The 16,997-nt window shown below is 41.6% G+C and overlaps 1 protein-coding gene across 1 annotated transcript in view; it reads left to right on the forward strand.

Annotated features, from left to right (window-relative positions):
* Positions 1-5,031: 5,031 nt before the first annotated feature.
* LOC106607950 (spermatogenesis-associated protein 7 homolog) overlaps positions 5,032-16,997 on the forward strand; it is a 31,844-nt gene continuing 19,878 nt past the window's right edge. Inside the window, exon 1 of the mRNA XM_082976171.1 lies at positions 5,032-5,107. Coding sequence (XP_082832297.1) covers positions 5,083-5,107 — 25 coding nt within the window. The 5' untranslated portion in view covers positions 5,032-5,082. The remainder of the gene's footprint in view (positions 5,108-16,997) is intronic.

The raw sequence follows: 16,997 nt of genomic DNA on the forward strand, positions 1-16,997 counted from the left end.
AGCAATCAGTAGTTTAAACATTAACAACGACTCCCCACCCCTGTTTCGGTAAAAATCTGAAGGATGGAGCTGGAGAAATGTAATCACTCTCAAATTCATAGACATAGCTATGTGTTGAGGCTATATAGTGTCTGTTTACATTTACTTGGTTTACAAACATTGGAGTAAAATAAGCTTATATTTTGGGTTCTGATGGGGTATGACAGTTGAACTAAGCTCATGAGGCATTTATAAGTTACGTTATTCAAGAATGAATAGGTACATATCATTCTATTATAAATCCCAAAATGTATGTAACAACTGCATATTGCCCCTTTAATGTATGTGTTTCAGTACCACTACTGTGTGTGAGTGTTTGATGTTCTGAGTGTTCCAGTCACTAGGTTTGAAAGAGAACTTAGTTCAAAAAGAATAATTTCAGCTTCACAGTCGACGGTCTTTTATCTCCTGCTCAGTGCACTGAACACTTGAAAATCTATCTCATCATGAACAACCCACTGAAATAAATGCACACTAGATTGAATGTGTGTACGTATATACTCAATGAACATACACACACGTACACACACAGTGCTGAAAGTGTATATAATTCACATTCTCACACAAGTGCCATCAAATCCCTTTCACATTTTCAAACACATGCCTGTATAGAGTAGATACATCAATACTCGCAGTGCTTTGGAATTGAAAAGCTAATTTATCAGTTGGTGTAAATGGATGTTGAAGTTTATTGTGCTGTTGTTGTGTTCTGCCTCTTAAACCTCAGCTCTCTTTTTTTTGGAACCGTGTTGTACTTCTACTATATTCTTAATGCTGTTAAAATGACATTTGGTTAGCTAACATTGTTAAATTAATTAATTAAGTATTTTAGAATTAATGAAGGAAAAATATATATTTTCTTTAAAGTCTGTTGGGAGAGAGAGATGGTTTGATAAAAAGAAAAGGAAATGTGCAATAAGGTCATTATAGAGAGGGAAGAGAATCAATAAACAGACCCTATGTTTTAAAATTAAGCCAATGTTGGAAGGTTGGTTGGGATTCATCCTTCCACGGCATGAGAATATATATTTTTTTTGCTGCCTTTGCAGCAAGGACTATAAATGGTTGTTTATGCGAATCAGTTTCATCTGAGCGGATCAATATGTCTGGTTCACATGGGAATGTTGTTTCAACAGTTTTGAGAACTGTTTCCGAAAAGTTAGATTTATTTTAGACCAGTAATGTCAGTAAGAAATATGCTAACATGATTGCCCGCTAGCTCGGTTAAGCTTGCGAGAATCATCTTACTAAGATAGTTAAGAAGTTCGTAAGAAGATATTTGAGGTAAGTAAATCATAAATTCTTAAGAAATGTTTGAGGAATTGCACTTATAAACTATCTTATGAACTTCTTTTTTTCTTAAAGGAGCTTCTAAAGTCTTTGTGTAAGAAGTGTTTTCTGAATCTGGGCACTGAATCACAGCTCAATTTACACTGTGCCAGATTTCACGTAGCGGGGGTGGGGAATTTACACTTGATTGTTGGTAATATAATATTCTCAGTTCTCTCTGACTGTTTGTGTGTGTGCTACTAGCATCAGGGTAAATTTGTATTTTTTAGAGTTACATGTATCACCCTATTGTCTTGGCATATGGGTGAGACACGCACCCTGAAATTCTAATACAAATTGTCAACCACCTGCCATCAGCACTGCTCCAGACTTCTGTCCCTATCATAACCCTGTTAGGAGTAGCCAAAGCTGGGACACTACAAAGCCTGACCCTGGCCTACCCAGGACAATACCTAAAGGTTATTAGTGTAATGGAAGGAATGCACTGTATTAAATTAACCAACAGTAGTGTAATGTACTTAAGTAAAAATACTTTAAAGTACTACTTAAGTAGTTTTGGGATCTGTACTTTACTATGTATATTTTTGACTATTTATTGTTTCAACTTTTTCTTCACTACAGTCCTAAAGAAACAATGTACTTTTTACTTCATGCATTTTCCCTGACACCCAAAAGTACTCGTTACATTTTGAATGCTTAGCAGGACAGAAAAAGGGTCCAATTCACACACTTATAAAGAGAACATCCCTGGTCATCCCTACTGCCTCTGATCTGGCAGACTCACTAAACACAAATGCTTTGTTTGTAAATGATGTCTGAGTGTTGGAGTGTGCCCCTGTAGATTTAAAAATAATAATTGTGCCATCTGGTTTGTTTAATATAAGGAATTTTTTATTTTTTATACTTTTACTTTGCTAATTAATTATATTTTAGCAATTGCATTTCATTTTTGATACTTAGGTATATTCAAAACCAAATACTTTTAGAATTTTACTGAAGCAGTATTTTACTGGGTGACTTTCACTTGTGTCATTTTCTACTAAGGTAACTTTACTTTTACTCAAGTATGAAAATTGGGTATTTTTTCCACCACTGTGAACCAACTTACCGATTGAATTCCAACCCAACAGACATATTTCAGATGTGTTTTGGAATGTAGACCACAAGTATTGAATAATATGGTTCTTCGTGTATCACTTAGAACCTTGAAAGTGTTGAAAGATATGGTGTGTTATTTTCCAGATGCAGCTGTGTATTGATGGCAGAAGCTTATGTCATGTATCATTCCATTTGCTCGGTTTGTTTTTATGCTCATGACTCTGCACTTTCCGTCTCTTCCTGTTGCTGTCTCTGGGATCGTTTTGGAGGCACTGACACATCCTGTTCCTCGGAATATGAGGAAGCTTTCCCTGGGGGGATGTATGTCTGAGGGAGAAGATAACCATGAGACCACCCCTCCTCTTATCCCTCCAGGAAGGGTGAAGGGAGATATCTGGAATAATGATATTCCCTGTGGTGAGCCTTACACTTCATCCATTCATCAAACCTGCCGTATGTCAATCCCAAGTCAAATGGATGAAACTTTTGCCCTTTTGGTCCATATCTTTAAAGTAAATGAAATTCAATAAGGTTTTATTAATCCCGTAAAAGGCCATTTAGAAGGCAATGTCGAAGTTCAAGAGCACATTCACTGCATTGGAAAGTATTTAGACCCCTTGACTTTTCTACATTTTGTTACGTTTGTCTGTAGAGCTCCGAGACAGGATTGTGTCGAGGCACAGATATGGGTAAGGGTACCAACATTTTTTTGCAACATTGAAGGTCCCCAAGAACACAGTGGCCTCCATCATTTTTAAATGGAAGAAGTTTGGAACTACCTAGAGCTGAGCAATAGGGGTAGAAGGGCCTTGGTCAGGGAAGTGACCAAGAACACGATGGTCACTTTGACAGAGCTCCAGAGTTCCTCTGTGAAGATGGGAGAACCTTCCAGAAGGACAACCATCTCTGCAGCACTCCACCAATCAGGCTTTTATGGTAGAGTGGCCAGACGGAAGCCACTCATTAGTAAAAGGCACATGACAACCTGCTTGGAGTTTGCCAAAAGGCACATAAAGGACACAGACCATGAGAAACAAGATTCTCTGGTCTGATGAAACCAAGATTGAACTCTTTTAGCCTGAATGCCAAGCGTCACGTCTGGAGGAAAACTGCCACCATCCCTACGGTGAAGCATGGGGGTGGCAGCATCATGTTGTGGTGATGTTTTTCAGAGGCAAGGACTGTGAGACTAGTCAGGATTAAAGGAAAGATGAACAGAGCAAACTACAGAGAGATCCTAAGCACACAGCCAATACAATGCAGGAGTGGCTTCGGGACAAGTCTCTGAATGTCCTTGAGTGGTCCAGCCAGTGCCTGTACTTGAACCCGATCGAACATCTGTGAAGAGACCTGAAAATAGCTGTGCAGTGACGCTCCCTATCCAACCTGACATAACTTGAGAGGATCCGCAGAGAAGAATTGGAGAAACTCCAAAAATACAGGTGTAGCGTAATTCCCAAGAAGACTCAACACTGTAATCGCTGCCTAAGGTGCGATTACAGTGTTTGAATAATTATGTAAAGGTGATATTTCAAATTTGCAGCAATTTCTAAAAACCTGTTTTTGCTTTGTCATTATGGGGTATTGTGTGTAATTGATGAGAGAATAATCTATTTTAGAATAAGGCTGTAATGTAACAAAATGTGAAAAAGTCAAGGGGTCTGATTACTTTCCAAATGCATTGTATTTTCGAGATACATATGATACATAACTCTGAGTAACCAAAAATGGATAATTAATCAAATCCCACTCCGCCCCCCCCCCCCCCCCCCCCCCCCCCCCACACACACACACACACACACACACACACACACACACACACACACACACACACACACACACACACAACCTGATCGTCAGGTTTTTGAATTAGAAGTTGGACTGTGTTTTTTGTTGACCTTCCAATCTCCCTCCAGATTAGTGCTTCACAAACAGCAGTCAGGAGTTGTGACAGGTTAATCAATACAGGGCTGAAATGAGAGGAGCACATGAGGGGCTTGGCCTCTCAGATCTAAGTCGAAACCCGACTTTTCAGACTAGACCTAAGAATGCTAAACACTAACAACAACATAAAATAACTAACACTGTCTCTTTTAACTCTTCTTATCAAACAGACACTGGAATTTCTATGGGCTAGAGCTGCAGCATGCTCTTTAAGAGTGCAATTCAATTCCACAACCTTGTGAAAACCAAAAGACATGAGGTATAGTTTTTCTTTAGGAATTTTTACATAGCCTGTAGCAAATTAACCTGAAAATCTTCATGCTATTTGCTTTATAAGTAGGCTTTAAAAAATAACACAACTCAATACTCACATACCCACAATCCCCTTGGTCAGCTATTTCCCTTTGGAACCTTGCAGCCCATGGCAACCTACAATACTCACTCCAAACATTCATTATTTATTGGCTGACACAGTCCTCATGGAGTTGGTGATGCCATACCCCACTGTCTCACCTGAATACACCTGTCATTAAAGGCGAGCTGTGAGTAGCAGTGTACCTGCTGTCCTGTTTGACTTCAAGTCAGTACAATACCTCAGTTGTTGTATTTTTTCTGTGCTGTCCTTTCAACGTTGAGTATTTGTGTTTGTGTTTGAGTCAGGGCTGGACAGGTCTCATTGTGGATCATTTCCTTCTCCCTTGACAGGAGCAGATGGAGATGATAGTCCAACACAGAGGTCAGTGGGAACCCGTCACTCCGTCTTTCTAAAAACGGTGCCATTAGACTGACTGACAACTCAGTGAAGTGCTTCTGGCTCAGCTAATAATATCTTGTAATTAGAGGGAATATTCAGCACCATTAGTGAATGTACGGCATTTACTTGTAGCATGCACTGCACTATAGGTAGATGAGAGATGAAGGCAACACAAGCCTAATCATTCACATACACATACAATACATGAAATGACTCTAGTGTCACAAGTGCATGACCATATACTGCATTAACATTGTTCTGATCCCATGTAGTGATGTGAAATCTCTCTGATGTGAAATGTTGCTTTCCAATTTCAACATGAAAGGACACTCATGTCCTTGACACCCAGTTTGACAATCTGTGAACCACTGAAATGCCTACGCTGTTATGCATTCCAGCTTGTGATCTGAAACATGTTACAGTGCCGTACCGTACCGTGAATTCTGCAAAGCTTGAAACGCGTTGAAATAATTGTAGCACTTCAAATTGTGTCGTTTCTTTCATGTACACAAACAGGTCACCTATCTATTTGTCCTTTTATATCATCATTCACTTCAAACATTCATTGTTTCACACATCTGTTAGATGAATCAACTGGTGTAGGTGTGTTAAATCTAACAGTTCCTCATCACTCACGTCACTATAGCTTGCACGCACAAGCACGGCTGCACGCCAAGCACACACACACAGTGGGAATCAGAGATCCAAATGTGCAGGGAGTCTGTTTATAGGAGTCACACACACACTTCATGTTCTCATGTTCACATAAGGGATAATTTACCTTGACCTATTACTTGTGCAATGTTCTACACTGTATGGTTTCATTCTTGGTTCTCTACTCTTTGGTTTACATCTAATCTAGACCAAAATAGAAATAATTCTGTGTAGGATTTGCTTCAGCAATGCGGAGATATAAAATACCTGTGTTAATCCAACACATTCTGTTTACGAATCAAACTGCTTTTCACAATAATCATACAATTATCGGTCAGTGCCACTGTTACCAAGGTTACATTGTTTATTCTGGTGCCAATGGAGACCATTTCCAGTGGCTGCACCTAATCCAGTCTAATGCCAAAGTATCACAAAGGTCTGTTAGGGTGAATGGCAAGCAATAACAATGTCTACAGACATATATCTCTGTGTGTGTGTGTGTGTGTGTGTGTGTGTGTGTGTGTGTGTGTGTGTGTGTGTGTGTGTGTGTGTGTGTGTGTGTGTGTGTGTGTGTGTGTGCGTGTGTATTGGGGGTATTGAGTGTGTGTGGGTGGATATGTGTCTTGTTGTCCGTGTGTGGGGCTATGGTTGCCAAGAGAGACGGTGGGCAGGTTTGTGTGGCTGTGTAGCTAGTGTTCGTAGATCTAATCATTATGCATAACATTAGCATTATAAAACTGTATACATTACATTACTGCTGTTAAACAATGTTTCAGCATGATCATTAGTTAGTGAAACTCTACGTAATGGTTTTAGCCACAATACATTGTAGGTTGCCATTTATTGTTATGAATCTTGCCCTGGAGGCAGAACTGAGTGATTTGCACTAGATGGGCTTGCTTCCAAGTCAAAATTTGCTATATCGTAAACATTCATGAAATCAAAAATGTGCTTTTTGGTATTCATTTAAGTTTAGGCATTAGGGTTAGCAGTTTGGTTAAGGTTAGGTTTAAAATCCGATTTGAAGACTGTGTGGCTATGCTAGCTAGTGGCATCCAGGTCAAGATTCATGATAATAAATGCCAACCTGCCCATATATTACCTAAGTCTGCTCACTCATGTCCCTCTGAGGCCACCGTACAAGTTATGATCTGGTTCACATCCTATGCAAATACTGTTCTTATATCTTTATATAAACTATTCTAATACCAGTTCCTACAAGACAAAATGGCGGCGGAAGAAATGACAGCAGTTTTACGGGCGCCCAACCAATTGTGCTATTATGTGTTCTATTTCACCGTATCTTACGGCAAAAAGAGCTTCTGGATATCAGGACAGCGATCACTCACCTCGGATTAGACTAAGATTTTTTCTCCAACAAGCAAGATGCACAGGACATTCTCCAAACACCCGACAGGGCCAACATCCCCGTTATTTGCAAGAGGAAGCGACGCAGGTACAGAGGACAAAGAGCCGGATGCCTGGTCAGGACCCGGAAAAGGCGAGTGGGAAAGCTGCCGTTACCGTCAATACTACTCGCCAACGTGCAATCATTGGACAATAAATTAGATGAAGTACGATCACGAATATCCTACCAACGGGACAACAAAAACTGTAATATCCTATGGTTCACGGAATCGTGGCTGAATGACGACATGGATATTCAGCTAGCGGGATATACGCTGCACAAGCAAGATAGAACAGCACACTCCGGTAAGACGAGGGGGGGGCGGTCTGTGCATATTTGTAAACAACAGCTGGTGCACGAAATTTAAGGAAGTCTCTAGATTTTGCTCGCCTGAAGTAGAGTATATTGTGATAAATTGCAGGCCACACTACTTGCCTAGAGAATTTTCAGCTATACTTTTCGTGGCTGTTTATTTACCACCACAGGCAGATGCTGGCACTAAGACCGCACTCAGTCAGCTGTATAAGGAAATAAGCAAACAGGAAACCACTCACCCAGAGGTGGAGCTCCTAGTGGCCGGAGACTTTAATGCAGGGAAATTTAAATCAGTTCTACCAAATTTCTATCAACATGTTAAATGTGCAACCAGAGGGAAAACAATTCTAGATCACCAGTACTCCACACACAGAGACGCGTACAAAGCTCTCCCTCGCCCTTCATTTGGTAAATCCGTCCACAACTCTATCCTCCTGGTTCCTGCTTACAAGCAAAAATTAAAGCAGGAAGCACCAGTGACTCGGTCTATAAAGAAGTGGGCAGATGAAGCAGATGCTAAACTACAGGACTGTTTTCCTATCACAGACTGGAACATGTTCCGGGATTATTCTGATGGCATTGAGGAGTACACCACATCAGGCACTGGCTTTATCAATAAGTGCATCGAGGACGTCGTCCCCACAGTGACTTTACGTACATACCCCAACCAGAAGCCATGGATTACAGGCAACATTCGCAATGAGCTAAAGGGTAGAGCTGCCGCTTTCAAGGTGCGGGACTCTAACCCGGAAGCTTACAAGAAATCCTGCTATACCCTGCGACGAACCATCAAACAGGCAAAGCGTCTATACAGGGCTAAGATTGAATCATACTACACCGGCTCTGACGCTCGTCTTATGTGGCAGGGCTTGCAAACTATTACATACTACAAAAGGAAGCACAGCTGCGAGCTGCCCATTGAGACGAGCCTACTAGACGAGCTAAATCACTTATATGCTCGCTTCGAGGCAAGCAACACTGAGGCATGCATGAGAGCATCAGCTGTTCCGGATGACTGTGTGATCACACTCTTTGTAGCTGATGTGAGTAAACCTTTAAATAGGTCAACATACACAAGGCTGCGGGGCCAGACGGATTACCAGGACGTGTGCTCCGGGCATGTGCTGACCAACTGGCAGGTGTCTTCACTGACATTTTCAACATATCCCTGATTGAGTCTGTAATACCAACATGTTTCAAGCAGACCAGCATAGTCCCTGTGCCCAAGAACATAAAGGCAACCTGCCTAAATGACTACAGACCCGTAGCACTCACGTCCGTAGCCATGAAGTGCTGTGAAAGGTTAGTAATGGCTCACATCAACACCATTATCCCAGAAACTCTAGACCCACTCCAATTTGCATACCGCCCAAACAGATCCACAAATGATGCAATCTCTATTGCACTCCACACTGCCCTTTCCCTTCTGGACATAAGGAACACTTATGTGAGAATGCTATTCATTGACTACAGCTCAGCGTTCAACACCATAGTACCCTCAAAGCTCAGCTAAGCTAAGGATCCTCGGACAAAACACCTCCCTCTGCAACTGGATCCTGGACTTCCTGAAGGGCTGCCCCCAGGTGGTGAGGGTAGGTAGCAACACATCTGCCACGCTGATCTTCAACACTGGAGCTCCTCAGGGGTGCGTGCTCAGTGTCCTCCTGTACTCCCTGTTCACCCACAACTGCATGGCCAGGCACGACTCCAACACCATCATTAAGTTTGCAGGCGACACAACAGTGGTAGGCCTGATCACCGACAACGACGAGACAGCCTATAGGGAGGAGGTCAGAGACCTGGCCGGGTGGTGCCAGAATAACAACCTATCCCTCAACGTAACCAAGACTAAGGAGATGATTGTGGACTACAGGAAAAGGAGGACCGAGCACGCCCTCATTCTCATCGACGGGGCTGTAGTGGAGCAGGTTGAGAGCTTCAAGTTCCTTGGTGTCCACATCAACAACAAACTAGAATGGTCCAAACACACCAAGACAGTCATGAAGAGGGCACGACAAAGCCTATTCCCCTCAGGAAACTAAAAAGATTTGGCATGGGTCCTGAGATCCTCAAAAGGTTCTACAGCTGCAACATCGAGAGCATCCTGACTGGTTGCATCATTGCCTGGTACGGCAATTGCTCGGCCTCTGACCGCAAGGCACTACAGAGGGTAGTGCGTACGGCCCAGTACATCACTGCAGCTAAGCTGCATGCCATCCAGGACCTCTACACCAGGCGATGTCAGAGGACGGCCCTAAAAATTGTCAAAGACCCCAGCCACCCCAGTCATAGACTGTTTTCTCTACTACCGCATGGCAAGAGGTACCGGAGTGCCAAGTCTAGGACAAAAAGGCTTCTCAAAATGTTTTACCCCCAAGCCATAAGACTCCTGAACAAGTAATCAAATGGCTACCTGTACTATTTGCATTGTGTGCCCCCAACCCCTCTTTTTACGTTTCTGCTACTCTCTGTTTATCATATATGCATAGTCACTTTAACTATACATTAATTTACATACTACCTCAATTGGGCCGACCAACCAGTGCTCCCGCACATTGTCTATCCGGGCTATCTACATTGTGTCCCACCCCCCCACCCGCCAACCCCTCTTTTACGCTACTGCTACTCTCTGTTCATCATATATGCATAGTCACTTTAACCACATCTACATGTACATACTACCTCAATCAGCCTGACTAACCGGTGTCTGTATGTAGCCTCGCTACTTTTATAGCCTCGCTACTGTATATAGCCTGTCTTTTTACTGTTGTTTTATTTCTTTACCTACCTATGGTTCACCTAATACCTTTTTTGCACTATTGGTTAGAGCCTGTAAGTAAGCATTTCACTGTAAGGTGAACACCTACACCTGTTGTATTTGGCGCACTTTGATTTGATTTGTCTACACTTCCTATCAACTTTTTCTCCAACTTGTCCAAATTCCTCCCTATTTAAAAGGCATTTGGAATTTCATTCTTGTGCAAATGCCAGCATCCATTTCATATGCCTTTAAATGTGAACAAGGGAAAGAAGTGATTTATCCGCAGATCAAAACTGCATTAAGCAGACAATCAGGCAGAGCCCCAGCTAGCTAGCTCCCTGCTGGTCCCTCTGATCTGTTCTACACAAAACAGTTGTGGTTTAAATATCAGCCCTTACTGACACGTTGGCCCAACATCTACATAAATAATGACTGGGCTGTTCTTGACACTACTGTACCGATGACGGAGATGTTGATAAAGCTTTAATGTTATGGATGAGTTATGGCCAACTGAATAGGAGAAAGTTGAAGCATGGTGGCAAATGCATGAACAACAAAAAATGTCTTGACTGATTTACTTGTAGGAAAAATCTCATCGTCCTGTTCATTTTAATGGATTGACATTTGGAGGGGAAGCGGTGTTGATCAATGGGGGAGACGGTTGGCGGAGAGGGTTTGGCTCAGGTGAATAGAAAACATTTCCTTCCTGATTGTCCCTAGATGGGCTCCTCTTTAAATTGAAACTCAATACTTAAATATCCAATAAAACATTGATTATATTCAATTGGATTGAGTTTCATTACTATCACTTTAAAATATGTGGCCATTGAGATTTTGGTGTAACCTACTAGAATATAGCAGCTTGATCATCAATCATCAAGCTTGATCATTGAAGCTATTAAAACTTCTCTAGGAAAGGGGGGGCAGTATTGAGTAGCTTGGATGAAAAACATGCCCAAGTAAAATGCCTGCTACTCAGGCACAAAAGCTAGAATATGCATGTAATTAGTAGATTCGGATAGAAAACACTCTGAAGTTTCTAAAACTGTTGGAATGATGTCTGTGAGTATAACAGAACTCATATGACAGGCAAAAACCTGAGAAAAAAATACAACCAGGGAGTGGGAAATCTGAGGTTTGTAGTTTTTCTTTGTCAGATGTCAACAGTCTTTAGAACCTTGTTGCAGGCTTCTACTGTGAATGGGAAGAGAATAAGAGCTGATTCAGTCATGTGTCTGGAAAATTGGCATGAGCTCAAACAGGCCGTGAGAGCAAGCTGCCTTTCCTTTCAATTCTAAAGACAATGGAATTGTCCGGTTGGAATATTATTGCAGATTTATGATAAAAACATCCTAAAGATTGATTCTATACATCATTTGACATGTTTCTACGAACTGTAATGGAACTATTTTGACTTTTCATCTGGACAAAACTCGCGCGCTTAGTGAATTTGGAGTGCTGGACTAAACGTGCAAACAAAATGGAGGTATTTGGACATAAAGATGAACTTTATCGAACAAAACAAACATTTATTGTGGAACTGGGATTCCTGGGAGTGCACTCTGATGAAGATCATCAAAGGTAAGTGAATATTTATAATGTTATTTCTGACTTCTGTTGACTCTAAAATGGCGGGTATCTGTATGGCTTGTTTTAATGTCTGAGCACTGTACTCAGATTATTGCAAAGTTTGCTTTCGCCGTAAAGCTTTTTTGAAATCTCACACAGCGGTTGCATTAAGGAGAAGTGTATCTATAATTCTGTGCATAACACTTGTATCTTTTATCAAAGTTTATGATGAGTATTTCTGTAAATTGATGTGCTCATTCACCGGCAGTTTTGGAGGCAAAACATTTCTGAACATTACACACCAATGTAAAATGGGGTTTTTGGGTATAAATATGAACTTTATCGAGGAAAAAACATACATGTATTGTGTAACATGAAGTCCTATGAGTGCCATCTGATGAAGATCATCAAAGGTTAGTGATTAATTTGAGCTGTATTTCTGGTTTTTGTGACGCCTCTCCTTGCTTGGAAAATGGCTGTGTGGTTTTTCTTGTCTAGGTGCGGTCCTAACATAATCTAATGCTATGCTTTCGCCGTAAAGCCTTTTTGAAATCGGACACTGTGGTTGGATTAACGAGAAGATTATCTTTAAAATGGTGTATAATACTTGTATGTGTGAGAAATTTGAATTATGAGATGTTTTGTTGTTTTGAATTTGGCGCTCTGCTATTTCACTGGCTGTTGGCGGGGTGGGACACTAGTGTCCCACATGTCCTAGAGAGGTTTTAAGAGACTATAACCATAAAAAAATTGTTAGTTGGGAAGTAACCAGATTATATCAAGAGCAATGGGGTTAGACAGAACCTCCTCTAGTCATCAGTACACCACATCAGGGGCACAACTTTGGTTTTAGAAGTGGGGGTTGGATAAACACTTCAAACAGCCTACCCAACCGCTTGGAGAATTCCAAATTCCGAATTGCCTCATTTTGGGGGGGGACATGTCCCCACCGTCCCTAGTGAAAGTTGCGCCACTGCATCACATGATCACATTATTGTGCTTTCTAAACAACTGGGAATTTGGAAAAGAACAAGGTCAAATCATGACGTCAGTGATCTTCCGGTCAGAAAATCAGAGCTCTAGAAAGATGTCAGAGTTTCCAACTTGGAATTCTGAGTTGAAGCTCATTTCTTTCCGAGTTCCCAGTTGTCTTGAACGCACTGAAGTTGGAGATTTCTGAGTTCCCAGTTCCCAGTCATCATAAACATGGCATTAGCTTCTGTAACGACCCCGTAGGTGGAGGTTAGTGTCACATGTGTGGTAGTGCACAACCAAGACTAATTTCCAGTTCTCAAATGGGAATATATTAACTCATAAGGCTTAAGAGTTAGTTTGGGGAATCTTCATGTCCCAAAATAAAGTTCACTCAAACATGGCAAATACTCCCAAATCAAACACTGGCCCTTTAAGACAATATCTAAAGTAAACTTAAGTACTGGGGAATATATTATTCAACCAGGGCAGACAGAGCTTCAAACCTTATCATATTGGGGTTCTGTTCTGGCTGGTCCAATGACCGCAACAGAGCTTTGGCTCCTTCAAGCTCGCTCTCTCTCCTCCATTTGAATGCCACTACATAGCCTTTGTGCTGCTGCTGCAGCTCTTGGGGCATTGGCCACTACAACCCACAGGTTGAAGCTGAGGTGGGAGGTGTGTGAGCACCTGAGGGGTGTGCAGCTGCAGTCAATTAAGTTACTGTGGAGAGCTGCCACACCTAGACATCAGATGGGGACAAAAGCAGGGCTTTCCCATCCCTACACCCCTCGGGTCCTCGCACACCTCCGAACGAAGCTTCAACCTGTGGGTTGTAGTGGCCAATGCCCCTAGAGCGTTCTCGCTTAACAGGCAATCTGATCCAAAGCCATTGAGGTACACCCCTGGACCTTGAGGGTCATACACCAAAGGCTGGTATTCAGCCTCACCCTGGTTCACCCTCTTCATGGGTCGGGGTTACTGCCACTTTCTGTGAGACACAAATGATAACTGGTTATTGAGAGGGTGTTTCTCACCTCCATGCATCTGTGCCTCCTCACCAGCCTTCCTGTTCTCCTTGAATGCCCAGCAGGTGTCCTCCTTGAGCGGCTTGACTTCATCCAATTGGGCCTTTGGGTTTCTGCAAAGTCTTGTTCTATCGTCACAGAACTGTTATTTTTACCGCAAGGCTCTTTTCCTTAACAGATTATTTTGCTATATCACCTCAGGTCTTTCTTGCAAAGCCATGCTTCTTCAACCTACTTCTCAGAGTAGAGCAGGTGTCTTCAACCTTTTCTTGCCCAGGGACCGCCTCCCATGTAGCGACCCAGGAACCCCCCATCATATGTTAGCAAATAAAACATTTTCATGTCTTGTCTTATCATCAGGTGAATGATAATGGAAGTTCCCTTGATGACGGGCTACAATTGCTCCTTCCATTTCGCTCTATCCTGTGGTACCCGACAAGGCTGTTCGCACTCTCTTCTGTTATTTGTCTTATTCTTGGAGCCTGTTGCCTAGACAGTCCGCCAATCCACTATTCACACACCAATCATAATTCAGGACACCAAGGATTACATCTACATATATGCTAACAATATACTGCTAATCCTCCAAAATACCCAGCAATCTCTCCCACATATTTTTGACATCTTTAATGAATTTAGCCAAATTTCAGGCAATAAAATCAATTGGGTCAAATCTGCCCTTTTAACTCTAATTGATATGGGATATTATCCAATGGTAACACTTGGTACCCCTGTAGTAAAACAGTTTAGATACCTGGGAGATGATATCCACCCACAATCCAATCCATAGTTGATCCCGCAAAGGCAAAAAAGAGGCCAAGGCCTTCCAAATTTTTGGTATTATTTCTGGTAATTTGTTCCCTCTTTCCACATGGTTTGATCGAGATGCTCAGGTGGCTTGGCGTCCCATAGAGGAGTACCTAGTATATCTGCACAGCATCTGGTCCACTTCAACGTCTCCTTGAGATACTCCCCAAAACAATTTGGCGCCTTAATAATAACACAGGCCATCTCTATGTAAGGCACCGCTGAAAAGTTATCCAAAACCAATTGGCACAATAACATATTATATATACTATACTTCACATACCATCATATCCTTCCACAGGTGGAGCGACAAGGGTGTACATATAGCAGCTGATGTTCCTTGATGAGGGAGGGCATTTCAGGATTTACAAACAACTTTTAATTTACCGGGCAAATCCTTCTTCTTTTATTTACAACTTCACTCCGCCATGCGAGCTTATGGTGTTTTGAGAACCGGCCTAAACCCAGGGGACTGGTTTCTGATCAATCCTTGTATTTCTTAAAAGCATATCCGAAGCCTTGATCAACTATGGAAGAAAGACCTCACCTTCAATCACTGAAATGAAAGAGTGATTGCCCCTAAAAACCAACTAATTCCTTTGAAAACAGTCTATGTGGCATCAATATGAGTCAGAAACATTCACTCCAATGTCAAAATTGAGTTCAAAGTGTAAATAGGATCATTTTTGTCATAAAGTCAGTCTCATCTAAAACTACGTTTGGAACCTCGGTGCGTCACAACGATTAAATGAAGGTTGGGTTTGGATTACAACTATGTCAACAAATCATACCTCCTTTTGCCAAACTCCACGTTCAAATCGCCCCTCTGCCCACTTCACTTCCCTTCATTGAATGGGGCTCAGTTGTTCATTGCCCCCAACGTGTTCAAAGGATCACGGCAGTTTTAAACTGAAAATCCCTATACGGATTGTCCATGCTTCCAGCAGAATGCATAGCCAACTGGTGTGCATGCCCTGCCGAAGGACCCTATCATGCAGAATAGGTGGTTGGAGTACTTTGGTCCCCAGTGGTGGTGAGTATACCGGTAGCTAGACCATAGACTGCTGGTTATGTATTTGGTTATGTATATTTTGATAATCATTATCACTATTATTGCTAGCATTGCTGATGACACGTTAGGTAGCTAGCTACCATAACTAGCTAGCTAGCTACCTATCTAGCTAGCTGGCTAATGTTAGCCTACCACAATACAACTCGGATTTGGCTTGGAAACACAATATCATTTCAAAACAAGGCAAATAATTGTTAGGAAAACCTTTTGTCATGATTGTGATGTCACCAGATTGAGTTTAGATGCATTATAACTTTAGCCATAACTTTTGTTTTTGATGCGATTCCAACGGGGGTTTTATTTTTCTTTAAATTCCTCTGTGGTTGATGTAAGTAACATAGATTTACATGGAAATATATTAATTGGCAATATTAACATCCTCAAAGATAAATATGGTAACAAACAGATTAGGAATATTGTTTGTGATACTACACTTACCTCAGCAAGATTTTTTTGGTTGAATATCTATGGTGATATATATAAAGGGGGAAAGCATGGAACATTCCTGTCAAATAACGTATCAGTAACAAGGTTACGGAAGTTTCATTTAAAATGTTAAATATCATTTATCCAGTGAATGTAAAGGGGTGCGTAACTGGTGGCAGTGAAGTCAGACGCAGGAGAGCAGAACTAGGTAATAGCCAGAGCAGTTTAATTTCAAAACCAACGATGTAAATAAATAACCAACATGGGTACAAAACCCGACGCGCACCAGTAAACATGTGCACAAGCACTTACAACAAACAATTCCACACAAAGACATGGGGGGAACAGAGGGTTAAATACACAACAATTAATGAGGGAAATGAAAGCAAGGTGTGTAGGAAAACAAGACAAAACAAATGGAAAATGAAAAGTGGATCGACGATGGCTAGAAGACCGGTAACACCGACCGCGGAATGCCGCCCAAACAAGGAGAGGAAACGACTTCGGTGGAAGTCATGACAGTGAAACATGTTTTGGAAAGATTCAAGCTGAATATTGACTATATTTTGTGATTTCTGTGTGATTTCTGTAGAATGGAGAAGGAGACCATTTATCATTTGTTTTTATCTGTATTTATAGTACAATTTTGGGGATTAAAATATATAACTACTTTAACTAAAATGAAAAACAAAACGGCAATTAAAACTTTCTAAATAAATGTTATATTTCCATGGAAATACATGGGTAGCCATGAGAAAGACCCCTCCCCCCCAATAGTGATCGACTATTGAGGATCGCTATGGGGCGTAATCGGGCGATGTAGGCTTGTATACAATCGCCCAACTTTAACACACACACAC

This window comes from Salmo salar, chromosome 06 (genome assembly GCF_965601325.2).
Source record: "Salmo salar chromosome 06, fSalSal1, whole genome shotgun sequence".
In the NCBI taxonomy this organism is placed as follows: domain Eukaryota; kingdom Metazoa; phylum Chordata; class Actinopteri; order Salmoniformes; family Salmonidae; genus Salmo; species Salmo salar.